Source organism: Hylobates moloch, unplaced genomic scaffold (genome assembly GCF_009828535.3).
Source record: "Hylobates moloch isolate HMO894 unplaced genomic scaffold, HMol_V3 SCAFFOLD_8, whole genome shotgun sequence".
NCBI classification, from domain to species: domain Eukaryota; kingdom Metazoa; phylum Chordata; class Mammalia; order Primates; family Hylobatidae; genus Hylobates; species Hylobates moloch.
Window position 1 is genome coordinate 92,398,547 of NW_026652283.1, and position 26,487 is coordinate 92,425,033.

Below are 26,487 nucleotides of genomic sequence, written 5' to 3' on the forward strand. Positions count from 1 at the left end.
GAAACAGAGTCTTGCTGGGGATTTTATAGGATGGTTCTTAGGCTGCAGAATGCTACATGCAGTGCCGATAAAACACCAAGTTTGCAGTGAGCTAACCTGCAGGTGTCTGGTGATAGTTGGGCAAAGGAAGATTACAAGTTATTTGCACAGGAGCGCTGTGTGTCCTGGACCATGAAGAAAGACAGACTTATAGTTTATCTGATGTCTGTTGTTGCTTTCCCTTGGCCCTGCCAGCCTGACTTCCTGTTCCTAATTAGGACTCCACAGATACGATAGCTACTAGCCACGTAAGACTATGGAGTACTTGAAATGTGGCTAGAGTGACTGAGGAATTGAACCTTTAATTGTTTTTTTTTTTTTTGAGACAACGTCTTGCTGTGTCTCCCAGGCTGGAGTGCGGTGGTGTGATCTCAGCTCACTGCAACCTCTGCCTCCTGGGTTCAAGCGATTCTCCTGCCTCAGCCTCCCAAGTAGCTGGGACTACAGGTGCATGCCACCACACCCAGCTATGTTTTTTGTATTTTTGTTTTTCAGATGGAGTTTCACTTTTTCGCCCAGGCTACAGTGCAGTGGCATGATCTCGGCTCACTGCAACCTCCACCTTCTGGTTTCAAGTGATTCTCCTGCCTCAGCCTCCTGAGTAGCTGGGATTACAGGCGCCAACCACCACGCCCAGCTAATTTTTGTATTTTTTAGTAGAGACAGGGTTCCGCCACATTGGCCAGGCTGGTCTCCAACTCCTGACCTTGTGATCTACCCACCTTGGCCTCCCAAAGTGTTGGGATTACAGGCATGAGCCACTGTGCCCGGCCTTGAACCTTTAATTGTATTTAATTTTAGTTAAATTAAAATGTAAATAGCCATGTTTGGTTACCACATTGGACAGAATGTTCCAGATAGAATAGTAATAGTAGCAGATAGAATAGTAACTGTCACAGAGCAAATTGCCCTGCTTTCATTTTTTATTTATTATTATTATTATTATTTTTATTGAGATGGGGTTTCACTCTGTCACCCAGGCTGGAGTGCAGTGGCATAGTCATGGTTTACCACAGCCTTGACCTCCAGGGCTCAAGTGATCTTCAGCCTCAGTCTCCCAAATAGCTGGAACTACAGGTGCATGCCACCATGTTTGGCTAATTTTTAAATTTTTATTTTGTAGAGATGGGGTCTCACTGTGTTGCCTAGGTTGGTATGGAACTCCTAAGCTTAAGTAATCCTCCCAGCCTGGCTTTCTAAAGTTTTGGGATTACAGGTGTGAGCCACCATACCTGGCCTGCTGTGCTTTTAGTTATAAGTAACAGAAAGCCTAACTTAAACAATAAGGATATGTACTGGCTCACCCTGTTGTTTGGCAAACCCAGCAGCTCCTACCTGCATTCTCCTCCCTGGCCACCTACCATTATAGAGCCACATACTTATTTTTCTAGATTCCTATTTCTGACTAGTGAAATGCAGAGAAGTCTACTTGGGGGTTTTGGGAAAGTTTTCCTGTTTTATAAAGAGATTGTGGTACCAGGGAGCCAATGGTTGCAGGGACCCCTTCTTCCTGTCTTTAGTGTGATGCCTGGAGTTACAGCAACCTTCAATCTTGAGAGGACAAGCATGAGGGCAGAAAGCCAGTGTGCTTAGGGTGGTGTTACAGAGAGATAAAGAGCTGTACTCTTACTCCCTTACTTCTGATTCTGTGAAAATGTTACAAATAAATTCTCAGTGCTGCAAAGAAATAGCACTGGAACATAAATTTAATTTTCTCAGCAAGGCAATTTTTACTTCTATAGGAGGATGCAACTTGTGAATGGAGTAATGCTGAGAGCACACCTGGACAGGGGAGGGGAAGGGATTCTTATTCCTGTTGCAGGTAGCCCCTACTACTGTGTCGTTCCCCTATTGGCTAGGGTTCGACGGCACAGTCTAAGCCAATTCCAATTGGCTATTTTAAAGAGAGCAGGAGTATGAGCCAGAGTGGCGGGGTGAGCAGTTTGGCAGGAAAGACAGTATGGAACAGGTAACTGAAGGTGACTTAGGTCAGAGCAGGTGACCAGGGGTGACTCAGGTCAAAGCAGGTAACCAGGATGAGTCAGGACGGAGCCGGTGACCAGGGGAACAGATGTGAACTACTGATTAAAACTGGTGGAAAAGGTTGTTTACTGAAACTACGAGGAAGTTAAACTTTAAAATGGAGGACAAAGAACTGAACATACTGACATACTGATTCTTTGAAGAGAAATTTAGAACTCATTGTATCCAATAAGAAAATTATGCACCCCCCAACTCCTCGTTTGCAGCCAAAGTCATCCTAACTGATGCACTCGTATAAGTAGGAGTCCAGAGATAGGGCAGGCCTCAGGATTCTCCCCAAATTGATGGCTCCCCACTATTTTCCTTTATTTTCCTGGGCCCTATCCTCTTCTGTCAGTGTTGGTTTCATCCTGTGAGTGTTGGTTTCATCCTTATGCTGGAAGCAAAATGCAGCTGAAATGTAGGGCCACACATTTACCCATCTCAGTGTCAGGATTCACAGCTTCACTTCCACACTGGACAGTGCCCCGTGTAATAGAGAGATTCTCTTCTAGAAGCTTATCCAGAATGATGATAAAACACTGTCTCAGAATCCTCCAATAAACATCTTTTTAAGTTTCAGGGGCCAGAATTGTGCCCTACACTCAATAGTGAACCAGTTTCTGTCAGGGAGATAAATTTGCTCATCAGACCCTTAGGAAGTAAGGGTGGAGTCAGCTTCCCTTAAGTCTAAGGAGCTTGGGGAAGAGAGGCAGATAACAGAAACAAAACTGGGACTCAGTGAGGAAGGAGTGGCCACTTCAAAGGTCCCAAGAATGGTTCATTGTAACTAAATGGGTAGAGTGTCAGAGCTTCCTAAATTATAAATATCATTAACTGTTACTAAGGGTCAGCTTTCAAGTATCTGACATAAAAGTTTAACCTGTTTTTAGTTTTTTACAAGAATATTTGCTGGCACCATGCTGTCACTATAATCTAATGAAATATCCTTAGCCATTTATTGGTAAAGCATTTTAAGAGAATTTATTTCCTGAGCTTATTATAGTTTGTGTACCGTATAGCAGAATGATGGCTGTCCAGTGTGCAGGTCAGAGTCCATTCTTTCCCCTGCTATTAGCAATATTGCAAGAACGTGAGCTAAAATGGGCCTGGCATATTGTCATCTAGTGGTTAATTATTAAAAACAAAACAAACAACTCTTCTAGGATTGGTTATATTTGGAGCTTCACAAAAGGACACTCATATGGCCAATAAAAGGCACACAACATTATTAGTCATCAGGAAAATGCTAATTAAAACCACAATAAGATACCACAGTGGCTAAAATTAAAAAGATTGATAGTGCGCAGAATTGACAAATGTTGGCAGTTTATATACACAAAACACTGCTTTTGGGAGTATAAATTGGTTCAACCACTCGGAAAACTGGCAGTCTCTACTAAAAGTAAACAGCACATCTTCCCTGTCACTCAGCAGATCCACTCCTGGGAAGAAAGGCAGACAAATAACTCACTGAAAGACATAGATAGGGTCATTTATAACAGCTTTATTCACAGTTATCTCAAACTGGAAACAATTCAAATGCCCATCAACAGAATGGATAACTACATTGTGGTATGTTCATAAAATCAAACACTACACAGCAATAAGAGAAAGGAGTTACTGATATATACAACAATATAGTTGAGTCTCACATGGATAATCTTTAAGGAAAGAGGGAACCCACTATGTTATTATGGGGTTCAAGAACATGTAAAACTCATTTATAGTTTACAGATCAGAATAGTGGTGAAGAAGATGGGTTTAGACTAGGAATGGACAAGAGGGAACCTTCTGGAGACCTGGAAATGTTCCATATATTCACCCAGGTGGGAGTTAGATGGGTAGATGGGTATAAAAACCAGAGCTGAACACCGAAGAGTAGTGCATATTACACACATTATACTATGTTTTGCCTCAATAAAAATGTTAAAAAAAATTGGGCCCATCAAGATAATGGGATATGACAGACCTCTACTGTATGTCTTTGTTAATATTGCACGGTAATTGTTGCTGTATGTTGTTTGACCATTTGACTGTAACCCCTCATATCCTTATTGTGTAATATAGTTTTTTTATGGGCACGTAAATTATACTTTGAGTACTGCAAACCCACCTGCCTGTGATGCCTGCTGGGGGATATTTTAACTGTCATCTTATCAGTGGGGCCAGGGTCTTAGGATGGCTCTGTAAGTAATTAGTATCTTGGCTGCTTTTACTTTCCTGAATATGCATGTAAATCAGTACTACTACAAAACCGAGGAAACTTTGGTATCCTGCCATCTTTTGGGTATCATGGTGTAACATAGTGTGCATAAGGAAAATCAGTAATGTTTCCGTCAAACTTCGAGTAGAAATACAAGTCCAGAACATATTCATTTACACTGGCGTTTCTCTTTCTTCCTTCCTTTCTTTCTCTCTCTCTTTCTTTCTTTCTTTCTTTCTTTCTTTCTTTCTTTCTTTCTTTCTTTCTTTCTTTCTTTCTTTCTTTCTTTCTTTCTTTCTTTCTTTCTTTCTTTCTTTCTGGGTTTTTGCTTTATTTTCTTTTTACTTAAAACAAATTTTAACTGTGGTAAAATACACAAAACATAATTTGCCATCTTAACGCTTTTTGAGTGTACAGTTCAGTAATGTTAAGCACATTCATATTGGGCAAATGATTTCTGGAACTTTTTCATTTGCAAAACTGAAACTCCACGTTCATTAGACAACAACCTCCCATTTCTCCTTCCTTACAGTACCTGGTAACCACAGTTCTACTTTCTGTTTCTATGAAATTGACTATTTTAAGTAGCTCATATAAGTAGAATTGTAAAATACTTGTTTTTTTGTGACTGGCTTATTTCACTTAGCATGATGCCCTGAAGGTTCATCCATGTTGTATCTTGTGTCAGGATTTCCTTCCTTTCTAAGGCTAAATAGTACTCCACTGTATGTATATGCCACATTTTGTTTATACATTCATCAGTAGATCTTTTGTTTACATTTAACACCCTTTCCTCCATCCCTCAATTTCCTCTAGGGTAGTGTTACTCAAGCGATTTTTCATTATAGCTCCTCCCAACCTTTTCAGACTTTTAGCTAATCTAGCTTCCTACCCCCCATGAAATTTTAATACCACAGATAATACTGTATATCCTTTTTTTTTGTATTGCATGTATATCTGTGCTTTGTACATGAAAAGAATAAACATTTTTACTCCCCAATAACCCATTTTTTTTCCCTTGGGGGCAATATTGCTCCATTGAGAATGAATGCTATAGGGAAAACCAATTCCAGATTAATACATATAGAGGTAGCCGCAAGTTTACTAAATACTTGGTAATGAAAGAAATGGTACTTGGAGAAAATCTTAAACTCGCCTCTCCCTTCTCTGCTCCCACCAAACGTCCAACATCTCCTGCCCTCCCTTAAACAAACAGATAAATACACAAAAAGAAAGAAAGAAGTTCACCTCTTGATCTTTCCTGGTCCTGGTATGGGGATGACCTCTCTTTTAGAGGGCAGAATGGTTCTCTGTGTCTCCTGCCTCCTCCTTCCCCTGCTGTTGTTGCTGAAACACTTTAATGGGTTGGTGACTCCATATTTAGCTCATAACGTATATTGTCCTATAGAATATATTTCTTTTTTCCCATTTCATGAAAAAATATAGAATATATTTCTATTTGGTTCATCTTTGACAGTTTTAAGGTTATCTATTCGAGGCTTTTGTGTATTTCCCAAATTTATGTGCTTTATAGAGCGTATATTTTGCCCCATTAGATGCAGTGGTATTGCAATAGTTATCCTCAGGGAGCTAGGCTGTGTGTGTGTGTGTGTGTGTGTGTGTGTGTGTGTGTGTGTATGTGTATGTGTTTGTATAAAAGAAAATCCAATATTACATGCATTTGGCCGGGCATAGTGGCTCACACTTGTAATCCCAGTGCTTTGGGAGGCTGAGGTGGATAGGTCATTTGAGGTCAGCAGTTCAAGACCAGCCTGGCCAACATGGTGAAACTCTGTCTCTACTAAAAATTAAAAAATTAGCCAGGCGTGGTGGCGTACATCTGTAATCCCAGCTACCTGGGAGGCTGAGGCAGGAGAATCTCTTGAACCTGGGAGAGGTGGAAGCTGCAGTGAGCCAAGATTGCACCACTGCACTCCAGGCTGTGTGACAGAGCAAGACTCCGTTTCTTCAAAAAAAAAAAAACAAACAAACAAAAAACCCCCAAAAAACAAAAAAAACCCCACAAAAAAATACGTTTATATTTGAAACCAAAGCCCCTGTTTGTATAATGCAAAGCAAAATTTGGCTAAAAGCCTTGGAGTTGATTTCTTCTGCCTTCCACTCTCACGCCCATGAAATTCATCAGGACCTCTTATTGGCTGCTTTTCCTGCATTCATTTTACATTGGCTCATTTCTCTCCATCTTGCCTTCAGCCAGGATGATCTGGAAGTATCAGTTGGATCTTGTTTATTTTATTTTATTTTATTTTTTGAGACGGAGTCTTGCTCTGTCACCCAGGCTGGAGTGCAGTGGCACGATCTTGGCTCACTGCAACCTCTGCCTCCTGGGTTCAAGCAATTCTCCTGCCTCAGCCTCCTGAGTAGCTGGGATTACAGGGACGTGCCACCATGCCCGGCTAATTTGTATTTTTTTAGTAGAGACGGAGTTTCACCATGTTGGCCAGGCTGGTCTTGAACTCCTGACCTCGTGATCTGTCCACCTTGGCCTCCCAAAGTGCTGGGATTACAGATGTGAGCCACTGTGCCAGGCCCAATTGGATCTTGTTAATCCCCAAGCTAAAACCCTCTAGTGCTTTACTGTTCAATATGGTAGCCACTAGCCACATGTGGCTATGTATTGCAAAGTTAATTAAAATTAAGTTAGATTTGAAATTCCACTCTTCATTTGTACTAGTCATATTTCAAATGAACAGTAGCCAGCTGTGGCTAGTGGCTTCTGTATTGTATAGTATAAAATTGAACATTTGCATTATCATAGAAAGTTGTCATAGACAATGCTTCTTTCCCAGTTGCATTTAGATGAATTCCAAGACCCTCTAATGGGGCCAGGTGAGGTGGCTCACGCCTGTAATCCCAGCACTTTGGGAGGCCGAGGCGGGCGGATCACGAGGTCAGGAGATCACGACCATCCTGGCTAACAAGGTGAAACCCCGTCTCTACCAAAAAATAGAAAAAATTAGCCGGGCGTGGTGGCGGATGCCTGTAGTCCCAGCTACTCGGGAGGCTGAGGCAGGAGAATGGGTAAACCCGGGAGGCTGAGCTTGCAGCGAGCCAAGATCGTGCCACTGGGTGACAGAGCAAGACTCTGTCTCAAAAAAAAAAAAAAAAAAAAAAAAAGAAAAGACCCTCTGATGGCCTTCAAGATCCATCATCTGCTTACTGTAGCAATTACCTACTCTTTCAGCTTCACTTTTGCATCCTACTCACCTGGCAGTTCTTGAACTGTGAAGCTCAGAGCTTTTGCATGTGCTGTTTCCGTGGCCTGGACACCTACTGTCCTCGTCACTGGGCTAACTGCTCACTATTTAGATCTTGTCTTAAATGTCAATTCCAACAGACTTGCCTTGATCCCTGCAATCTAAGCTGTGATCTCCTGTTACAGGCTTTCTTATACCCTCTAATTTTTCTTCATAAGAAGAAAAATATTTTAACTATAATATTTGTGTGATTATTGATGTACTTAATGTTCATCTCCCTAACAGACAGTAAATTTCTGGAAGGTGGGGATAGTGGCCATCCTTTCACCATCAGACTCCTGATCCCCAGCACAGTGCCCAGGATAGGGTAGATGCTATATAAACAATAGGACTAGGGTGTGCTGAAAGTTCAGATCCAGTGGGAAGGCACATGTGTGTTGGGTGTGTGAAAATTAAAAACAGTTCTTTATCATTGTAGGATGACTGTAGTTAACAATAACTTATAGTTCAAATAGGTAGAAGGAGGATATTGAACATTCCCAACACAAAGAAATAATAAATGTTTGAGATGATGGATATGCTACATACCCTGATCTGATCACTTATACATTATATGTATCAAAACATCACTATGAATATGTACATTATCAATATGTCAATTTAAGAAATAAAATAGGTAGGCCGGGCGCGGTGGCTCACACCTGTAATCCCAGGACTTTGGGAGGCCAAGGTGGGTGGATCACGAGGTCAGGAGATTTAGACCATCCTGGCTAACACAGTGAAACCCCATCTCTACTAAAAATAGAAAAAATTAGCCTGGTGTGGTGGCCGGCGCCTGTAGTCTCAGCTACTCAGGAGGCTGAGGCAGGAGAATGGCGTCAACCCAGGAGGTGGAGCTTGCAGTGAGCAGAGATTGGGCCACTGCACTCCAACCTGGGTGACAGAGATGAGACTCCTTCTCAAAAAACAAAAAAGAAATAAAATAGGCCTGGTGTGGTGGCTAACACCTGTAATCCCAGCATTTTGGGAGGCCGAGGCAGGTGGATCACCTTAAGTCAGGAGTTTGAGACCAGCCTGGCCAACATGGTGAAACCCTGTCTCTACTAAAAATACAAAAATTAGCTGGGCGTGGTGATGGGCACCTGTAATAGCAGCTACTAGGGAGGCTGAGGGAAGAGAATAGCTTGAACCCACAAGGCAGAGGTTTCAGTGAGCCAAGAGCGTGCCATTGCACTCCAGCCTGGGTGACAAGAGTGAAAACTCCATCTCGAAATAAATAAATAAAAAATTCAGAAAAATGTTCCCAGGAGCTGGGGATGGGGGATTGGGGGCGTTCTATATCATGACTGTGGTTGTGGTTACATGACTGTAAATTTTGTTAAATGAATTGAACACTTAAAACAGGTGAGTTTTATCATATGTAAATTGTACCTCAACAAAATTTACTTTAAAAAAAAAAAAAAAAGGAAGAAACCAGCTGGGTGCATTGGCTCATGTCTGTAATCCCAGCACTTCGGAAGACCGAGGGATCACCTGAGCGCTCACTTGAGCTCAGGAGTTCAAGACCAGCCTGGCCAACGTGGTGAAAAGCCTGTCTCTACTAAAAATACAAAAATTAGCCTGGCATGGTGGTGTGCACCTGTAATCCCAGCTACTTGGGAGGCTGAGGCAGGAGAATAGCTTGAACCCAGGAGATGGAGTTTGCAGTGAGCCAAAATTGCACCACTGCACTCCAGCCTGGGCGAAAGAGTGAGACTCAGTCTCAAAAACAAAAACAAAAACAAAAACAAACCCAAAAGCAGTCAAGAGACCCCAGATATTGGAGAGGTAGATAATTATTTATGGTGTTTACTTTTTGCTGTGAGAATGACTTTTATGTTATAAATTTTACAAAAACAATTCGGAGCTGGTCTGGTCAACTGGCTTTAGAAATACCATCTTTGGCGTGCATGTAGTTGGGTGTAATTGAGGCTGTAAATAAATGAGGAATAACTTAAAGTTGATGGGCAAAGGGGATAAGTTGCACTGGTAATGCCCTAGGTTTAGTGCAGGCCACTTTACTGGGCTTTGATCGGTGGGGGCAGGATGGTGAGACAGCTGAGGGGAGTGGTGGCAAGGTGTTCCGGTCTTGTCCTATTTAAATGCCCTGGGTAGGGAAGACTTGGGTGCAGCACCTCATACTTTTCCAGGGGCCTTATGAAATATTTTGAGTGAGTTTCTTAAGAAAATTCCTGTTCTTCACATCCCACATTTGTACCCCTTTTCCCAAGAAAAAAAGAAGAAAACAAAACAAAACACACTGAAGTCCCCAGGATATATTCTGACTTTGGATTTTTATCCTTGACTGTCTGTGGCACGTTTCCTGTGGGGAAGAGGAAAGAGTCACTTTTAAGAGAGAGAGAGAAAGAAAGAGAGAAAGAGAGGAGAGGAGAGGAGAGAAAGAAAGCAAGAAAAAGAAAGCAAGCAAGAAAGTAAGCGAGCAAGAAAGCAAGCAAGCAAACAGCCAAGAAAGAAAGACAGAAAGATAGAAGGAAAAGGACGGGCATGGTGGCTCAAGCCTGTAATCCCAGCACTTTGGGATACCGAGGCGGCTGGATCACTTGAGGTCAGGAGTTCGAGACCAGTCTGGCCAACATGGGGAAACCCCATCTCTACTAAAAATACAAAGTTAGCTGGGCGTGGTGGCGCAAGCCTGTAATCCCAGCTACTCAGGAAGCTGAAGCAGGAGAATGGCTTGAACTCGAGGGACGGAGGTTGCAGTGAGCCAAGATCGCGCCACTGCACTCCAGCCTGGGTGACAGAGTCAAGACATACTCTTTCTAGCTTCAATTTGGATCTACTGCTGCTGCCAGCATTCCCGAGTTAATCTTGGATCATTGACTGCTTTTGGGCTCTTTTGGCAACCCTAAGCAAAAAAAGCAAGCAAGCAAACAAAAAACCCCGAAAAATAAAATAAAAAAGTAAACAAATTTGTTGTCAAGAATTCAAGTAGTACCCAGATAATGTATGAAGGGACAGCCATCCTCTCTGCCCATTTCAGTAATAACCCCCCCACAGGCCATCTGTGTTGCCAGTCTTTGCTGTAATCCTGTATGTCAGTTACAGAACTTCATGTGTATACGTATACACGATGAGTCATAAAAACCACAACCACCTGGATCTGCTCTGTTTCAGACTTGCTTGTTTCAAAATCTACTCAGTGCATTTGCATTTTTCTTGCATCTTCTTCCTCATATGTAGCTCAGCAGCCTGTGACAGCTTCCAACAACTAGAGTTTGAATTCTCATAGAGACATAGTGAAAATTTCTGAAAGCCAGCCAGGAAGCTGTGCAGTTGTCCTTAAGTATTTTGTAGCTTTTACACCATTAACGAAACTGAAAGTGCAGGGTAGAGTATAAGGGTAAAGGGTAGAGTATAGACTAAAGGGTATAAGATACCCTAGTGAGGCCAGGCGCGGTGGCTCACGCCTGTAATCCCAGCACTTTGGGAGGCCGAGGCTGGCGGATCACGAGGTCAGGAGATTGAGACCATCCTGGCTAACACGGTGAAACCCCGTCTCTACTAAAAATACAAAAAATTAGCCGGGCGAGGTGGCGGGCGCCTATAGTCCCAGCTACGCGTAGTCCCTGCCACGCGGGAGGCTAAGCCGGAGAATGGCGTGAACCCCAGGGGGCGGAGCCTGCAGTGAGCCGAGATCGCGCAACTGCACTCCAGCCAGGGTGAAAGAGCGAGACTCCATCTCAAAAAAAAAAAAAAAAAAAAAAAAGATACCCTAGTGATTTTACTGGGTGCTGATTTTTAGCCTCTGTCTTGGCCCTTCAGAGTGTAGTTTGGCTCTTAAAGTGAGGCCACCTAGGTTGGAATTCTCACATTACCAATTTCAGTGTGACTGTGGCAAGTGGTAAGTGGCTTAACCTGTCTTTGCTTCACTTTCCCTATGTGCAAAATAGAGACACAGTCACGCTGACCTTATAGCACTTTTTTTTTTTTTTGACAGAGTCTCACTCTGTTGCCCAGGCTGGAATGCAGTGGCTTGATCTCAGCTCACTACAACCTGCATCTCCTGGGCTTAAGTGATTCTCATGCCTCAGCTTCCTGAGTAGCTGGGGCTATAGGCATGCGCTACCATGCCTGGCTAATTTTTGCATATTTTTAGTAGAGATGGGGGTTTCACCATATTGGCCAGGCTGGTCTCGAACTCCTGACCTCAGGTGATCTGCCTGCCTCAGCCTCCCAAAGTGTTGGGATTACAGGCATGAGCCACTGTGCCTGGCTGAGGCTTCTTATAAGAATGAAAAGACACAATGATGTAAAGCACATAGTAGGTACTTAGCAGATACTGGCTCTGAAGAATATTGTCCTTATGGTAAATTATTACCACTTTTATTTAATAATTTCATCTTATAAATAAATCATCAGTTGGTCAGTTTTTTGTTTTTTTAAAGACCCAACAACTGAGCCATCTGTATTCTGTTGTAGAGCTATAAAGCATTCTTCCGTGTAATGAGAATGTAACTCTCAATGAATCCTATTAGGAAGAAAAAAGCCTTCCATATGGTTGGCATTCGTTCTTTCACCTTTGATGTGATTGTATCAAGAAAAAGCAGAACATAGGTGGGTGAATACATTTGTTGTTGCCCACATAACATTAAGAGCTGACTGTTGGTTTCTAGAGAAGTATGAAAAATAATCTTGAAATGAAGAGTTTTTTTTTGTATTTGTAAATACAACGGAAATGCCTTGTGTTTGAATTCTTCAGTCAAACCCTTAAAGAGTCTGTTTGATAACATTTATGGTCTGATTAGTAAGAGGGTACATTGTAGAGCGATTGGAAATTCAGAAAATCAAGGAAGAAAATTAAAATTCTGTCAAATCCCAAAGGTGTGGCTTTTAACATTTTGGCATATTTTCAATACATTTTATATATTTAAAACAATTTGGGATTATATGCCTTTTCAACCTTATAGGCCTATATTTTTCATTTACTAACTTGCCCTGTCATTAAATGTTCTTTTACAATATGCCTTTTCAACTGTATAGGCCTGTATTTTTCATTTACTAACTTGCTCTGTCATTAAATGTTCTTTTACAACAAGATTTTTTTTTCCAGATGGAGTTTGCGCTTGTCACCCAGGCTGGAGTGCAGTGGCATGATCTTGGCTCACTGCAACCTCTGCCTCCTGGGTTCAAGCAGTTCTCTGCCTCAGTCTCCCGAGAAGCTGAGATTACAGGTGCTCACCACTATGCCTGGCTAATTTCTGCAGTTTTAGTAAAGACAGGGTTTCACCATGTTGGCCAGGCTGGTCTCGAACTCCTGACCTCAGGTGATCCGCCCACCTCAGGTGATCAGCCTCCTAAAGTGCTGGGATTACAGGCATGAGCCAGCGCACTTGGTCTTTTACAACATTATTTTATTTTATTTTATGTTATTTTATTTTATTTTTTGGAGATAGAGTCTCACTCTGTCACCTAGGCTGGAGTGTAGTGGTGTGATCTTGGCTCACTGCAACCTCTCCCTCCTGGGTTCAAGTGATTCTCCTGCCTCAGCCTCCCGAGTAGCTGGGATTACAGGCGTGTGCCACCACACTTGTCTGATTTTTGTATTTTTAGAAGACATGGGGTTTCATCATGTTGGCCAGGCTGGACTCGAACTCCTGACCTCAGGTGGTCTGCCCACCTCAGCCTCCCAAAGTGCTGGGATTATAGGTGTGAGTCACCGTGCCCAGCCACAGCATGATTTTAAAAATAACTGTGTGGTGTTCTAATATACAGATCTTCTATAACTGATTTAAACATTTATGTTTATGATTATGGAACATTTAGAGTTATTTCCAAGTTTTCGAGGTGGTGAACATCCATGAGGCTAAATCTATTTATGATGTATTCTATTTCCTCTGTAAGCAGTGTCCCCAACATTTCGTGTCATTCTTTTAATTATTTTCCAATGATATTTTGTTGTTCAATTTTTGATTTACTTATGCACTAGTGAGGGTGATCCTATTTACCCACTTTTCATATATTTAGTAGCAATTACTTGGTATTTCTTTGTGAATTGTTTCTTAGGACCCTTATACATTTTGGTGAGAATGTTGGTATTTTCTTGCAGTGGAAAGCTATTTATAACGAAGGGATATGAACTCTTTGTCAGTTATTACAATAATTTTCTTGTTTCAGTTGTTTGACCATGACCAGCTTAAAGAATATTTACTGGACAAATGACTGACAATATTTGAAAGAAAAGCATACTTTATTCCCTAGTACATAGTTCTTTACATTTTTTTCATGTTCTTCTTAGTCATCTCTGTGTAAATAGTAGTCATATAATTTAGAGATTACTACATGAAAAGCATAGGTAGAGTTTTGTATGCTGACTTAAGAGTCATGTGTCTCATTCTGTTAAAGCTCTGCCTAAGAAGTGGAGTACAGTACAAAAACCCCATTCCCAAGAAGTCAAATTGTTTAAAATAAATCACCACTTATGTGTGCTTGGGTCTGTTTCCGCCTCTGACCCCTTACCCGGATTTGAAATGATAAAATTAATAATTACTGTCTATCCAGGAATTGTGTTGGTCATCAAGACACCCAAGAAATTTTATGACCCCATAGTTACACGTCGTCTGTGAACACCTGAAACTGTCCACATATTTAAGACCTACCCTACCCTACCAATTTGCCTTTCCCTCTGCCATCTTGAGAGGAAGCAATACTAAAGGACCTCTCCTCTGACCCCCACCTTTTCCCTGCCTCCTTGGCAGCTGCTTCTTAAGATCTTCCTGGGCGCTCTCCTCTCCTGCCTTTGTTCAGCACACTTACCAAGGCCCCCCATGTGGTCAGCGCTGCCAGGCAGTTCTCTCCAACCACCCAGGCCACGTTGGAGAAAATCAGTAATGTGCGTCTTCTCTGGGTCTGGCATTCAAATTGTTACACCATAGATATTTAAGTACCCCTTATGTTCGAGGCCATACGGCTACAAAAATGAGCAAAATAGGGGTTTGACCTGAAAGAGGCAAATACCCTTGGGGGACACAGACAAGTAGGCAGGCAATGGCTGTCTTAGGGACAAATATTTCAAGGCTTATTTTATAGTGTTTTAAGAAAGGAGGGGGACAGGAGAGACAGTGATTATGTCTCTGTGTCCTAGCCACTTGTATATTGAGGCCTTCACCTCCCCTCCCTGTCCCATCTTCTAAGAGAGTGGAAGTACTATCAGCTGAGTTTTTACCAATACGTGATGTGGTACAGTGGTCAAGAGCAGAAACTAGGAATTGGTCAGATCTGGGGTCAGAAATGGGATATGCCATTAGCAGAATTTTAGGCAAGTGACTTGAACCTCTGAGCCTCAGTTTCCTCATCTGAACAGTGGGGACAATGCCTTCCTGTGGGCTGTGGTGATGGGTAAATGAGATTAATAATAATGTCAGTTACAGAGATAGCACTCACTACCTACCAGGTTTATGTTGTCTCATGCATGGAAGCAGCCTCCTCCAGATCATTAATGCTGAATAAATGGAATTGGTCTGGCCACCCTTGAGAACAGAAAAGAACTGACAAAGAAATGGTCTTGTCAGACACTCTGCCTGGTTTCCTGGTGGTGAGAGGTGTTGACAAGATGTGCCCTTTGAAGGTGGGTGGGGCCATAGTGAACAAACTCCTTCTCCAGATTTCAGCAATGCAGACAGGAAGGTGAACATGCCCTGCACGGGTCTGGCAGCAAGCCTCTCCCCTGTCTCCTCACAGGATGGACCTGACAGCTTACGCTGAGCTGCTGAAAGAATCCGGCAACCAGGTTCTTAAGAATGGGAACTTCTCTTTGGCCATCAGAAAGTACGATGAAGCCATCCAGATTCTCCTGCAGTTATACCAGTGGGGGTAAGTGTTTGCATTTTCACCTCATCTTTTCTTTTTCAGTACATGGGACTCTGTTCCTTATGATTTCTTTTCATTTCTTATCATTCCACCCTGTTTCTGTTTTCTTTCTCCCTCACTTCCTATTTATCTTCTCTGCATTGTCAGCTTAGAAAGTGAACGGGGATTGTGTAAGAAGGGAAATAGAAAGTGAAACACAGAGGACTGTTGATAAACGTAACAAAACTTCCCCTTCTGGCTGGCTAGGAGTCAGATTTAATGGGATGGCTGAAGTCTTCGAACAAACCTCTTCATTGTCATTCATTTCATCTTCTTTATTATCTATGCCATTTACTCCCTGGCCACAGCGCACACCTCGCCGGGCACTAAGTTTCACTTTCTCTTTCCTTGCCCCTTCAGCTTCTTATAGACCTGTTCTTAAACATTGTAGTATTACAACATGCTTAAACATTGCTGAGGACCCTAAAGAGCTTCTTCTGTTTATGTAGGCTGTAGCTGTCAATACCGTATGTTAGAACTTAAAACTGATAAAAAAAATAAAATATGTATTTATTTAAAAATACTGGCTGGGGGCGGTGGCTCACGCCTGTAATCCCAGCACTTTGGGAGGCCGAGGTGGGCGGATCACGAGGTCAGGAGATCGAGACCATCCTGGCTAACACGGTGAAACCCCATCTCTATTAAAAATACAAGAAATTACCCGGGCGTGGTGGTGGGCACCTGTAGTCCCAGCTACTGTGGAGGGTGAGGCAGGAGAATGGCGTGAACCCGGGAGGTGGAGCTTGCAGTGAGCCGAGATTACACCACTGCACTCCAGCCTGGGTGACAGAGTGAGACTCCATCTCAAAAACAAACAAACAAACAAACAAAAATCAATAAATTTGCTGGGTACAGTGGCTCACACCTGTAATCCCAGCACTTTGGGAGGCCAAGGCGGTCAGATCACCTGACTTCAGGAGTTCAAGACCAGCTTGGCCAACATGGTGAAACCCCATCTCTACTAAAAATACAAAATTAGCCGGGCGTAGTGGTGCACACCTGTAATCCCAGCTACTCAGGAGGCTGAGGCAGGAGAATCGCTTGATTGTGGGAGGCAGATGTTACAGCGAGCTGAGATCATGCCATTGAACTCCAGCCTCAGTGACAAGACTGAAACTCTGTCTCAAAAATAAATAAATAAATATATCAGTAAATCTATTACATGTTGTATTTTTAAAGTATATTTTCCAAAACAAAAACTTGGACATTTTTGTAAATCTCCTTCTTACTGTCTTGTCTCCATAGAAGACAGCTGGCTTCTTACATCTGTATTCAGTCTGTTGCAATATCCCATGTCACATAGCTTCTGGAAAACTCCCTGTGTTAGTGTGAGGGAATGAGTATGAACAAGGCACATTATGTCTTACTTATTGTATTAGTTTCCTGTTGCTGCTGTAACAAGTTGCCACCAATTTAGGGCTTAAAGCAATATAAATTTATTCTCTTGCAATTCTGAAGATCAGAAGTTCTAAATGAGTCTAATGGGGCTAAAATCAAGGTGTTAGCAGGGCTGGTTCTTTGTGGAGGCTCTGAGGGGGAGAAGGCACTTCCTTGCCTTTCTCAGCTTTGAGTGGCGGTGTGTATTCTTTGGCTTGTGGCTCCTTCCTTTCTCTTCAAAGCTTATCATTCCAGTCTCTGCTTCTGTCATCACCTCGCCTTCTCCTCAGCTGTGCTTCTGTCTCTGTCTCTCTCGTTCATAGGGACCCTTGTGATTTTATCATAATTCAGGATAATCTCCTATTCCTAAAATCCTTAAATTGATCGCATCTGCTACATCATTTGTTAATCACAGAAGTTTGTTTTTTTCCATAAAAAGAACAGTATTTGGGGGCCATTATTCAGCTTACCACAACTGTGAAAGTATTTTCACCTTGTGGATCACCTGCAGTGGCCTTGAGGGTCCCCAGAAGTTCCCAGATCATCCTTTTGGAACAGCTGCAGTAGAGTGAGCAGATGTTGGCATCTGTAGGGTGCACACAACCTAAACTTGTGCTAGGAAATGGCACCAAATTAAATTACTGAAACACGGCTCCACCTCCCCCTCCCATCTCCTTGATATCTACACTCTAGTTGAGCTTGAGTTGAGTGTAATTAGCTTGTGTCTACAGTTTCTGCAGTTCTGCCTTGTCCTGGTACATATGAGAATTGTGTCAGAGCTGGGTCTAGAGATCCTTGATCAAGGCAAACTCAGCTTTCTTAGAAAGAGGTAGTATTGTATAGTGTTTATGGTTGTAGACTGACCCCACACTATGTGTGTTCAAAGCTCAGCTCCACCACTTACTGTGTGACCCCTACTGGGACTTCTGCCTGGACCCTCATGTTGCCTTTTATGGGACCTTCCTGACACTGTTCCCCTTGCCCATCACCTGCTGCTGCTGGCCTTCCTGCCGCAGCTAGCTAACACTGAGACTCAGGTGCATGTGATTTACAGTGTACTTACAGGAGAAAGGGGACTGAGGGAGGCAGGATGGCACAAGGAAGGCTCTAAGCAGGGATGGTGTCTAAACCAAGCAAGATTCGCCTGATCCCATAGGCAGCTCTGGAGCATGAATCATACTGCAGAGCTGGTTCCACCTTGAGGCAAGGAGGTTAACCTTTTGATTCTCATATCAGTCAGTCACTGGTTTTAGGCTGTCTGGCTCCCGGCAGTCATCCTAGGGAGTGGGGCTATATTAGTCCACTTGCGCTACCATAACAAAATAGCACAGACTGGGTGACTTAAACAACAGAAATTTATTTTTCGAAGTTCTACAGGCTGGGAAGTCCAAGATCAAGCTGGCCCCTGTGAGGGCTGTCTTCCTGGCTTGTAGATGGTTGCCTTCTCACTGTGTTACGTGCAAAGAGGAGAGAGCAAGCTCTCCAGTGTCTCTTCTTATTCCATCGTGAGGACTCCACCCTCATGACCTCAGCTAAACATAATTACCTCCCAATGACTCCATGTTCAAATATTGTCACATTGAGGGTTAGGGCTTCAACCCAGGGATTTTTCTTTCTTTTTTTTTTTTGAGATGGAGTCTCGCTCTGTCTCCTAGGCTGGAGTGCAGTGGCGCGATCTCGGCTCACTGAAAGCTCTGCCGCCTCCCTGGTTCATGCCATTCTCCTGCCTCAGCCTCCCGAGCAGCTGGGACTACAGGCGCCCGCCACCATGCCCGGCTAATTTTTTGTATTTTTAGTAGAGATAGGGTTTCACTGTGTTAGCCAGGATGGTCTCGATCTCCTGAACTTGTGATCCGTCCGCCTCAGCCTCCCAAAGTGCTGGGATTACACGCATGAGCCACTGTGCCCGACCTACCCAGGGATTTTTTTTTTGGCAGTTGGGGATGGGGGAAGTTCAGTCCCTAGTGTGGGTGTAGCTTCCCAGAGAGAGGGTGGCTCTCATTAGGCTGAGGATAAATCTCTGGAGAACAGGGTGCTGAGAACCTCTAGCTGCAGCCAACAGACATTGCAGCTGGGAATGGCTGCACTGGCCAGAGTGTCTGGATGGACACCATGGCATCTCTTACACTTGTGGTCACTGCTCCCTTGCTGATCCCTCACTGCCTGACCCCACTGCCTCCTGTGTGCTTCTGGGGCCTCATCCCTTCACCTAGAGGGAATGTTGGGCCATGAAAGAAGCCAGACACAAAACATTGAGAGTGGGGACAGTAATGGAGGTGATTTTTCCTTTGTTTATTAATATTTTTGTGCTTATCTGCATTATCTACAGTGATTTTTGTATTATTCTACAGTGATTTGTATTATTTTTACGATGAAGATTTTTTTTTTCTTTTTTTGAGATGGAGTCTTGCTGTGTTGCCAGGCTGGAGTGCAGTGGTGCGACCTTGGCTCACTGAAACCTTCGCCTCTTGGGTTCAAACGATTCTCCTGCCTCAGCCTCCCGAGTAGCTGGGACTACAGGCGCACCCCACCATGCCCAGATAATTTTTTTGTATTTTAGCAGAGATGGGGTTTCACCATGTTGGCCAGGATGGTCTCGAACTCCTTGCCTCGGCCTCGGCCTCCCAAAGTGCTGGGATTACAGGCATGAGCCACTGCGCCTGGCCTATTTAATGTCTTAATTGTGTAATCCCAGCACTCTGGGAAGCTGAGGCAGGCGGATCACGAGGTCAGGAGTTCGAGACCATCCTGGCCAACATGGTGAAACCCCATCTCTACTAGAAATACAAAAATTAGCCGGGTGTGGTGGCGTGCGCCTGTAATCCCAGCTACTCGGGAGGCTGAGGCAGAATTGCTTGAACCCAGGAGGCGGAGGTTGCAGTGACCCGAGATTGCACCACTGCATTCCAGCCTGGGCGACAGAGTGAGACTCTGTCTCAAAGATATTAAATAAAAAAGAAGTCATAAGACTTGCTTTTCTTATTTGTGTGTCTTATATTCTATTGGTAGCTGGGCTTCTCTTGACATATTGTGGTTTGCTTTGAATTTTCTTTTTTCTTCTGGCCTGGTTTCAGCATTAACTTGCAGCTATATTACCTCTAGACCAAGGCCAGAGCCATCCCTGCCCTGCTACACTTTAAAGGGTCCTCCTTTGGCCATCTTCCAGCTGTGCCCCTCCTCACAGGCAGGAGTCTGTGGGGCCAGGGCCGTACTCACCCAGAGTTCTTGCATCCCCTTTGGTCTACACTGTGGGTAGCAAGACTATGGAATTCCCTGCCTTATAGGCCCTGCTCCCAGGGCCTGCACAGGCCTCTTACCTGAAGCCCATTCTTCTGAGGGCTGGCAATGGAGATGAAATGATTACACATGGAGATCAGTGAGAGATGGAACCAACGTGTTGAGAACAATTGTCATTAAAAGACGGGAGCAGAGTATTTGGGAGTGAGGAAGGACAGATTTATGTATTGTAAATGTTCCAGGCTTTTTTGGGGTATGGGAGACTGATCTGATAAGCATGAATGAGTCATTTCCTACTGAAACCCCCTTCCTGATGGCAGCAGCCAGCACTGAATGGTGGGACTTCACAGACTGTTTTCTGTATTTGCAGAACCGTGACAGACCACCGGTTTGTTCTTACAGGGTTCCCCCGAGGGACTTGGCTGTGCTGCTGTGCAACAAATCAAATGCATTTTTCAGCCTTGGGAAGTGGAATGAGGCATTTGTTGCTGCCAAGGAATGTCTCCAATGGGATCCAACCTACGTGAAGGTATGGGGTGGGAGGGTGAAGGTGTGGGGAGATGACTTGAGAGTATTGGGGTAGTGGACGAAGGTATGAAAGGATGAGGGAAGGTGTGGGGCGGTGGCACCTGGGGGTGGCAGCTGCTGCCTCCTTCCCCTTAGCCTGCCTCTTTCCATTCCTTTTAAAAGTGGAAATGCTAGGAGTGCTTCTAGATCTCTTTGCATCTTCAGACAGATGCCCGTGGGGCATGTGATCATTATCTGGAGAAGAGTAAAAACAAGGATCGCCTAGTGTTGAAATGCACTTTGTAGGAACAGCAGAGCTTGGCCTCCTAGTGGATGGAGCACAATGGAGATCACAGAGGAGCTTGTTTTGTTCTGATGTAGTTACACCCAAACTCATAATCTGTTCATGTTCTTTGCTGTTTGCAAGTTTCACCTGAGCGAAGCTTTACTTCAAATGCAAGCTGGGTGGATGATACAAAACCGATTCTTCAGAAGGCATTTCTTATAGTAGAAACCAGCTCTTTAGAGGGATCATGGAAGTTTGAGAGGCCAGTAAGACCCTTTAAGGTTGTTAACAAAGGTCAATAAACATCATTTGATTGTTTTTTCATCAAAAATGCCCTGAGTGCCACTCTTCATGGCACCTTTACTGTTCTTGGTGCCTCAAGGCAGACAAAAGGAGCAGAAGACTCATCCCAGCTCTGGAGTAGTTTGCATTCAATCTGGGGAGAAGAAGAGCATTACAATCAGAGGACTTAAATTCAATAGCCACTCTGGAGCATCTGAAGCAACACATAATGTGTGACTGCTAGAAACAAAATACAACGGGAAGGGAGTGGTGGAGGTTTGACCTATAGAGTACTTTAAGAGAGGGATTTGGATATTTTACATAATAAGTAGACACTGACTCTTAAACTTCTTATTGGAGGATGAATATTTTAGAACAAGCTTGTCCAACCCCTGGCCGAGGACAGCTTTGAATGTGGCCCAACACAAATTCATAAACTTTCTTAAAACATTGAGATTTCTTTTTGCGGTTATTTTTTTAAAGCTTGTCAGCTATCGTTAGTGTTAGTGGATCTTATAAGTAGCCCAAGACATTCTTCTTCCAATATGGCCCGGGGAAGCCAAAAGATTGAATACCTCTGCTTTAGAATTTATTGACTAGTTTTGAAAATGGGAGCGCATTCCTGGGAAATTTCTTCCCAAAGGTATTTTAGGATATTCCCAATCCTCTCGCTGGGACAGTATTAATATTTGGGTTTTGCCCACATCCCGGAAGTGGAGGCTGTGACTGTGGCTCAAGGGACTTGATGCCCTTACATCAAGGGGCTTCTTCCGGAGTCTCTCTCCATCCTCTCTCCGCTTCCCCACCGCAATTGTCCTCTACAGGGAAGGCAAAAAATTTTCCCTCTACCTTCTTTTGGTTCAGTGGCTGAGGCCCTGCAAATCAGATTGACAAGAGACAGATTAACAGGAGAAAAGCACACAGATTTCATTTGATGTTCACTTTTATGTGTCAAAGGAATCTTTCTAGAAGTAAAGCTCCAAAAAATGTGGACAGGCCTGAGATCTTCTATGATATTTTTAATAAAGAAAAATAAATTGTGGGGATGTGACAAGACAAAGGAAAAGAGTTTTAGGTCTCTAGGGGCTGCAAACTGTGGGAAGGTGTATATACGTGGGAAAGTAATGGAAGATAAGGGCTATCTTAGCAAGGTTTGTTCAGGCCAGTCTTGGTGCTCAATTTCTCTCTTCTTCATGGCCATAAAACTTCCCTGGGAGAGAAGATTTATGGCAGTCCTTATTTCTTTAGAGTTTCTGCTTTTTAGTCAGTTAAGTGAAGCTCAGGGGAGGCTTCTTTTTGCACTTGTTGAATCTCAGATACCTTCAGCTCGAAATAATCCTTATGCCAAAGTGGCATATTTTTGGGTGGCATATTCTGATCCCCTTCATCTTCCTCAAAAAACAAAAAACAAAACAAAAAAACCTTGAATCTGAGGAAGGCAAAGAAATGGGAGATTATCAGCTTGCCTAGTTAGAAAAAACAAAACAACTTTTTTTTCCTCCTCACTTTGATTGTTATCTGAGGTCTTTAGACTTTCAAAATGAAAGTTAAAACAAATCATTAAATAGCCAGAAATTTGGTGTTATATGGAATTTTAAAGTACTTCTTTTTTCGTGAGCCCAGTTGCTGAACACCTGTTACCTTCTTCTTTTTTTTTTTTTTTGAGATAGGGTCTTGCTTTTTCGCCCAGGCTGGAGCCTCACCTCGTGGGCTCATGTGATCCTCCTCCCTCAGCCTCTGGAATAGCTGGGACTATGGGCTTGCACCACCATGCCCAGCTAAAGAAAACAAATTTTTTTTGTAGAGACAGGGTCTCACTATGTTGCCCAGGCTGGTCTTGAACTCCTAGGCTCAAGCAATCCTCCTGCCTTGGCCTCCCGAAGTGCTGGAATTACACGCTTGAGTCACTACACCTGGCTTTCTGTTATCTTAGACAGAAAATTGTTTGGTAGATCCCTGATGCTAATTCAGGTGATCAACGTGGGGTAGGCAATATCATTTTATTCCCATTCAAGAGTCATATTATTTGTATATAGGCAAAACTAGACCATTTTCTTCTATTGATCATTGTAATTTTGTTCTTTCTGTAGAAATCACATATTTCTTTGGCCTCTCGTGAATATTGCTTATAATGTAGAACTCAGTAAATCTCAATGTTTGTCATTACAATTTGTTTTCTTAAGTACCCAGTGGAAATTGTGTTTACTTTGAAAGGGGCAGGAAAAACACCTTTGTTTTTCATGTCAGTCTCATTCTTTTCCTGAACACTAATCAAAGGATCGTTTTCATTCTTCTGTTCCGGCTCAAGCTGTGACTTGGAGTATGAATAAATAAATAAGGTCAGGTGCAGTGGCTCACTTGAACTGCACCCCGGCTTCATAATCCCAGCAGTTTGGGAGGCCGAAGCAGGAAGATGCCTAAGGCCAGGAGTTCAAGACCAGTTTGGGCAATATAGCAAGACTTCATCTCTACAAAAAATGGAAAAATTATCTGGGCATGGTGGTGCACACCTGTAGTCCCAGCTACTTGGGAGGCTATGATGAGAGGTTAGTTTGAGCCCAGGAGTTAGAGGGTAGCAGTGAGCCAGGATCATGCCACTACACTCCAGCCTGGGTGATAGGGCAAGATCCTGTCTCAATCAATCAATCAGTCAATAACAATCCAACCAACCAGAGATGTAATTGAAAGCAGACCTGCTTCCTTCTCTCTGTGTCATATGTTAGAGGCTATGTAAGTCATGGATTTGAAAGTGATTCTTTTCTTGGCAGTTAAATAACAGAAGCAATGTGGCACAGAATATAATGTGGAAACCCTGTATCCAGTGTTGGTTAGAAATCCCTGTTTACATAGAAGTAAGACAGGATATAAGTCTGTTGCCCAGGCTGGAGTGCAGTAGCATGACTGTAGCTCACTGTAGCCTCTATCTCCTGGGCTCAAGTAATCCTCTCACCTCAGCCTCCTGAGTAGCAGGGGCTACAAGGTACGTGCCACTATACCCAGCTAATTTTTATTTTCTTTTTAGTAGAGACAAGGTCTCACTATGTTGCCTAGGCTGGCCTCCAACTCCTGAGCTCAAGTGATCCTCTTTCCTTGACCTCTTGGAATGTTAGGATTATAGGTATGAGCCACTGTGCCCAGCCAGAAGTCAGACTTTTTGAGTTGGATTTCCCATGTTGCCAATTTTGCTTTTTCTTTCACCAGCAGGTTAAAGGAGATGTGGTACATGACAGTTTTGCTTTTTATCCTGTTCCAGGGATACTACCGAGCTGGTTATTCCTTGCTGAGGTTGCATCAGCCTTATGAAGCTGCTCGCATGTTTTTTGAGGGTCTGCGACTTGTGCAGAGAAGCCAAGACCAGGCACCGGTTGCTGATTTCCTTGTTGGAGTCTTCACCACTATGAGCAGTAAGTTGGAACTGGGGAGACTTTTTGTAAAGTCCTTGCTATTTTATTCGAATAGCTCCTGGGGACTCAGGCTCATGGGGAGATAATTTCTGGGTGTTTCTTTGTGGCTGATTTATGCAGTTTAATGAACCTAGTTCACACATTAGAAAGCATTTTGGATGCTTCGGTGGCTTCTGCCTTTGTGAAAACAATGAAGTACTTTTTGCATAAATGACTAAAAGCTTTGGGACTTTGGTTTCAGACTTTTTTTTTTTTTTTTTTGAGACAGAGTCTCACTCTGTCGCCAGGCCGGAGTGCAGTGACGCAATCTTGGCTCACTGCAAGCGCTGCCTCCCGGGTTCAAGTGATCCTCCTGCCTCAGTCTCCTGAGTGACTGGGACTACAGGCACACGCCACCACACCCAGCTAATTTTTTGTATTTTTAGTAGAGATGAGATTTCGCCATATTGGCCAGGATGGTCTTGATCTCTTGACCTCGTGATCCGCCCACCTTGGCCTCCCAAAGTGCTAGGATTACAGGTGTGAGCCACCCTGCCTGGCCGGCTTCAGACTTCTTAAGTGTTTTGTGTTGCTATTCATAGGGATTTCCGTATTTATACTACTCGCCTGATGTGACTTTTGCTCTTTCCTGTGATTTTTCTTTTTCTTTCTTTTTTTTCTTTTGAGATGGAGTTTCACTTTTGTTGCCTAGGCTGGAGTGCAATGGCATGATCTTTGCTCACTGCAACCTCTGTCTCCCGGGTTCAAAGGGTCTCCTGGCTCAGCCTCCTGAGTAGTTGGGATTACAGGCGCCCACCACCCCGCCCGGCTAACTATTTGTGTTTTTAGTAGAAATAGGGCTTCACCATCTTGGCCAGGCTGGTCTTAAATTCCTGACCTCAATCCACCTGCCTTGGCCTCCTAAAGTGCTGAGATTACAGGCATAAGCCACCATGCCCAGCCTTTCCTGTGGTTTTTCACAAGTATTTTTCCAATCTATTGAGAAAATATTTGTTTGCTATGAAAATAACCTGGAAGGGCTGGTGGAAGGTCCTGTGAAAGCTGATAATGGCTGCTCCATGTCAGGGTTGTGAAGCTCACTGCCTGGCACTGCAGAATCAGCGGAGGACCCACATGTTCAGCCTAGCAGGGAGGGGAACCTTTTGTGTCACTGCATTAAGTTACGACTCTAATGACCTGGCCTAAGACATAGCTTTGTCAGTGGCCCAGATCAGGCAAAACCAGAAACTGGTAAAGCACAGTGTAATAAACTTCACTCCTTGCCAGTGATTATGCAGTCTGAAGGTCTTGCCAATATCCAGGCTGTTGTTTTTAAATATGGTGTTTGATCAAATTTAAGTTGCACTAAGATGTGTTATTAATTTATGCTCTGCCAGTGAAAGACAACATTGATTGTAAGACACATCCTGATTTCAGAGATGTTAGAATATGAAAAATGGCACATGTTAGAATTTCTGAAAAATGGTCTTTGGCTTTTAAATGTGGGGAAACCACAGCTGACAATGTATAGACTGTTATCAATCAAACTCTTCCCATTGCAGTTGTGGGAAAGCAACTTCTGTGGTCTGTAGGTGGAATCTCACAGATTTTGACAAGTTCGGTACAGAGAGGGGACTATAGTAGTAGCAGGCAGTGGGAAGGAGTTAGAGGCAGGTGCAGCCATGTCCCCTAGACAGGGAAGTAGAAGGTCTCTAGATGGGTGCTGATGGGTCACAGCTCTTCAGTCAGTCTTTTGCCAATAGTAGCCAGGGTGGCTTCATGTTCTTCCTAACCCAATGACTTGGCCTGCACTTCTCTGCATCTTTTTTGAGATGGTGTCTTGCTCTGTTGCCCAGGCTGGAGTGCGGTGGCGCAATCTAGGCTCACTGCAACCTCTAACTCCCAGGTTCAAGTGATTCTTCTGCCTCAGCCTCCTGAGTAGCTGGGACTACAGGTGCATGCCACCACGTCCGGCTAATTTTTGTATTTTTAGTAGAGATGAGGTTTCACTATGTTGGCCAGGCT

The 26,487-nt window shown here is 43.5% G+C and overlaps 1 protein-coding gene across 3 annotated transcripts in view; it reads left to right on the forward strand.

Moving 5' to 3' along the window:
• Nucleotides 1-26,487, forward strand: part of TRANK1 (tetratricopeptide repeat and ankyrin repeat containing 1) — a 123,576-nt gene that overhangs the window by 22,109 nt on the left and 74,980 nt on the right. For all 3 annotated transcript variants that reach the window (XR_009214456.1, XR_004249379.2, XM_032162107.2), the window contains exons 2-4: nt 15,223-15,354; nt 20,407-20,533; nt 24,333-24,483. Coding sequence is in view for 1 of the 3 variants with exons in the window: in XM_032162107.2 (XP_032017998.1) it covers nt 15,223-15,354; nt 20,407-20,533; nt 24,333-24,483 (410 nt within the window). In the remaining 2 variants the exon portion in view is untranslated. The remainder of the gene's footprint in view (nt 1-15,222; nt 15,355-20,406; nt 20,534-24,332; nt 24,484-26,487) is intronic.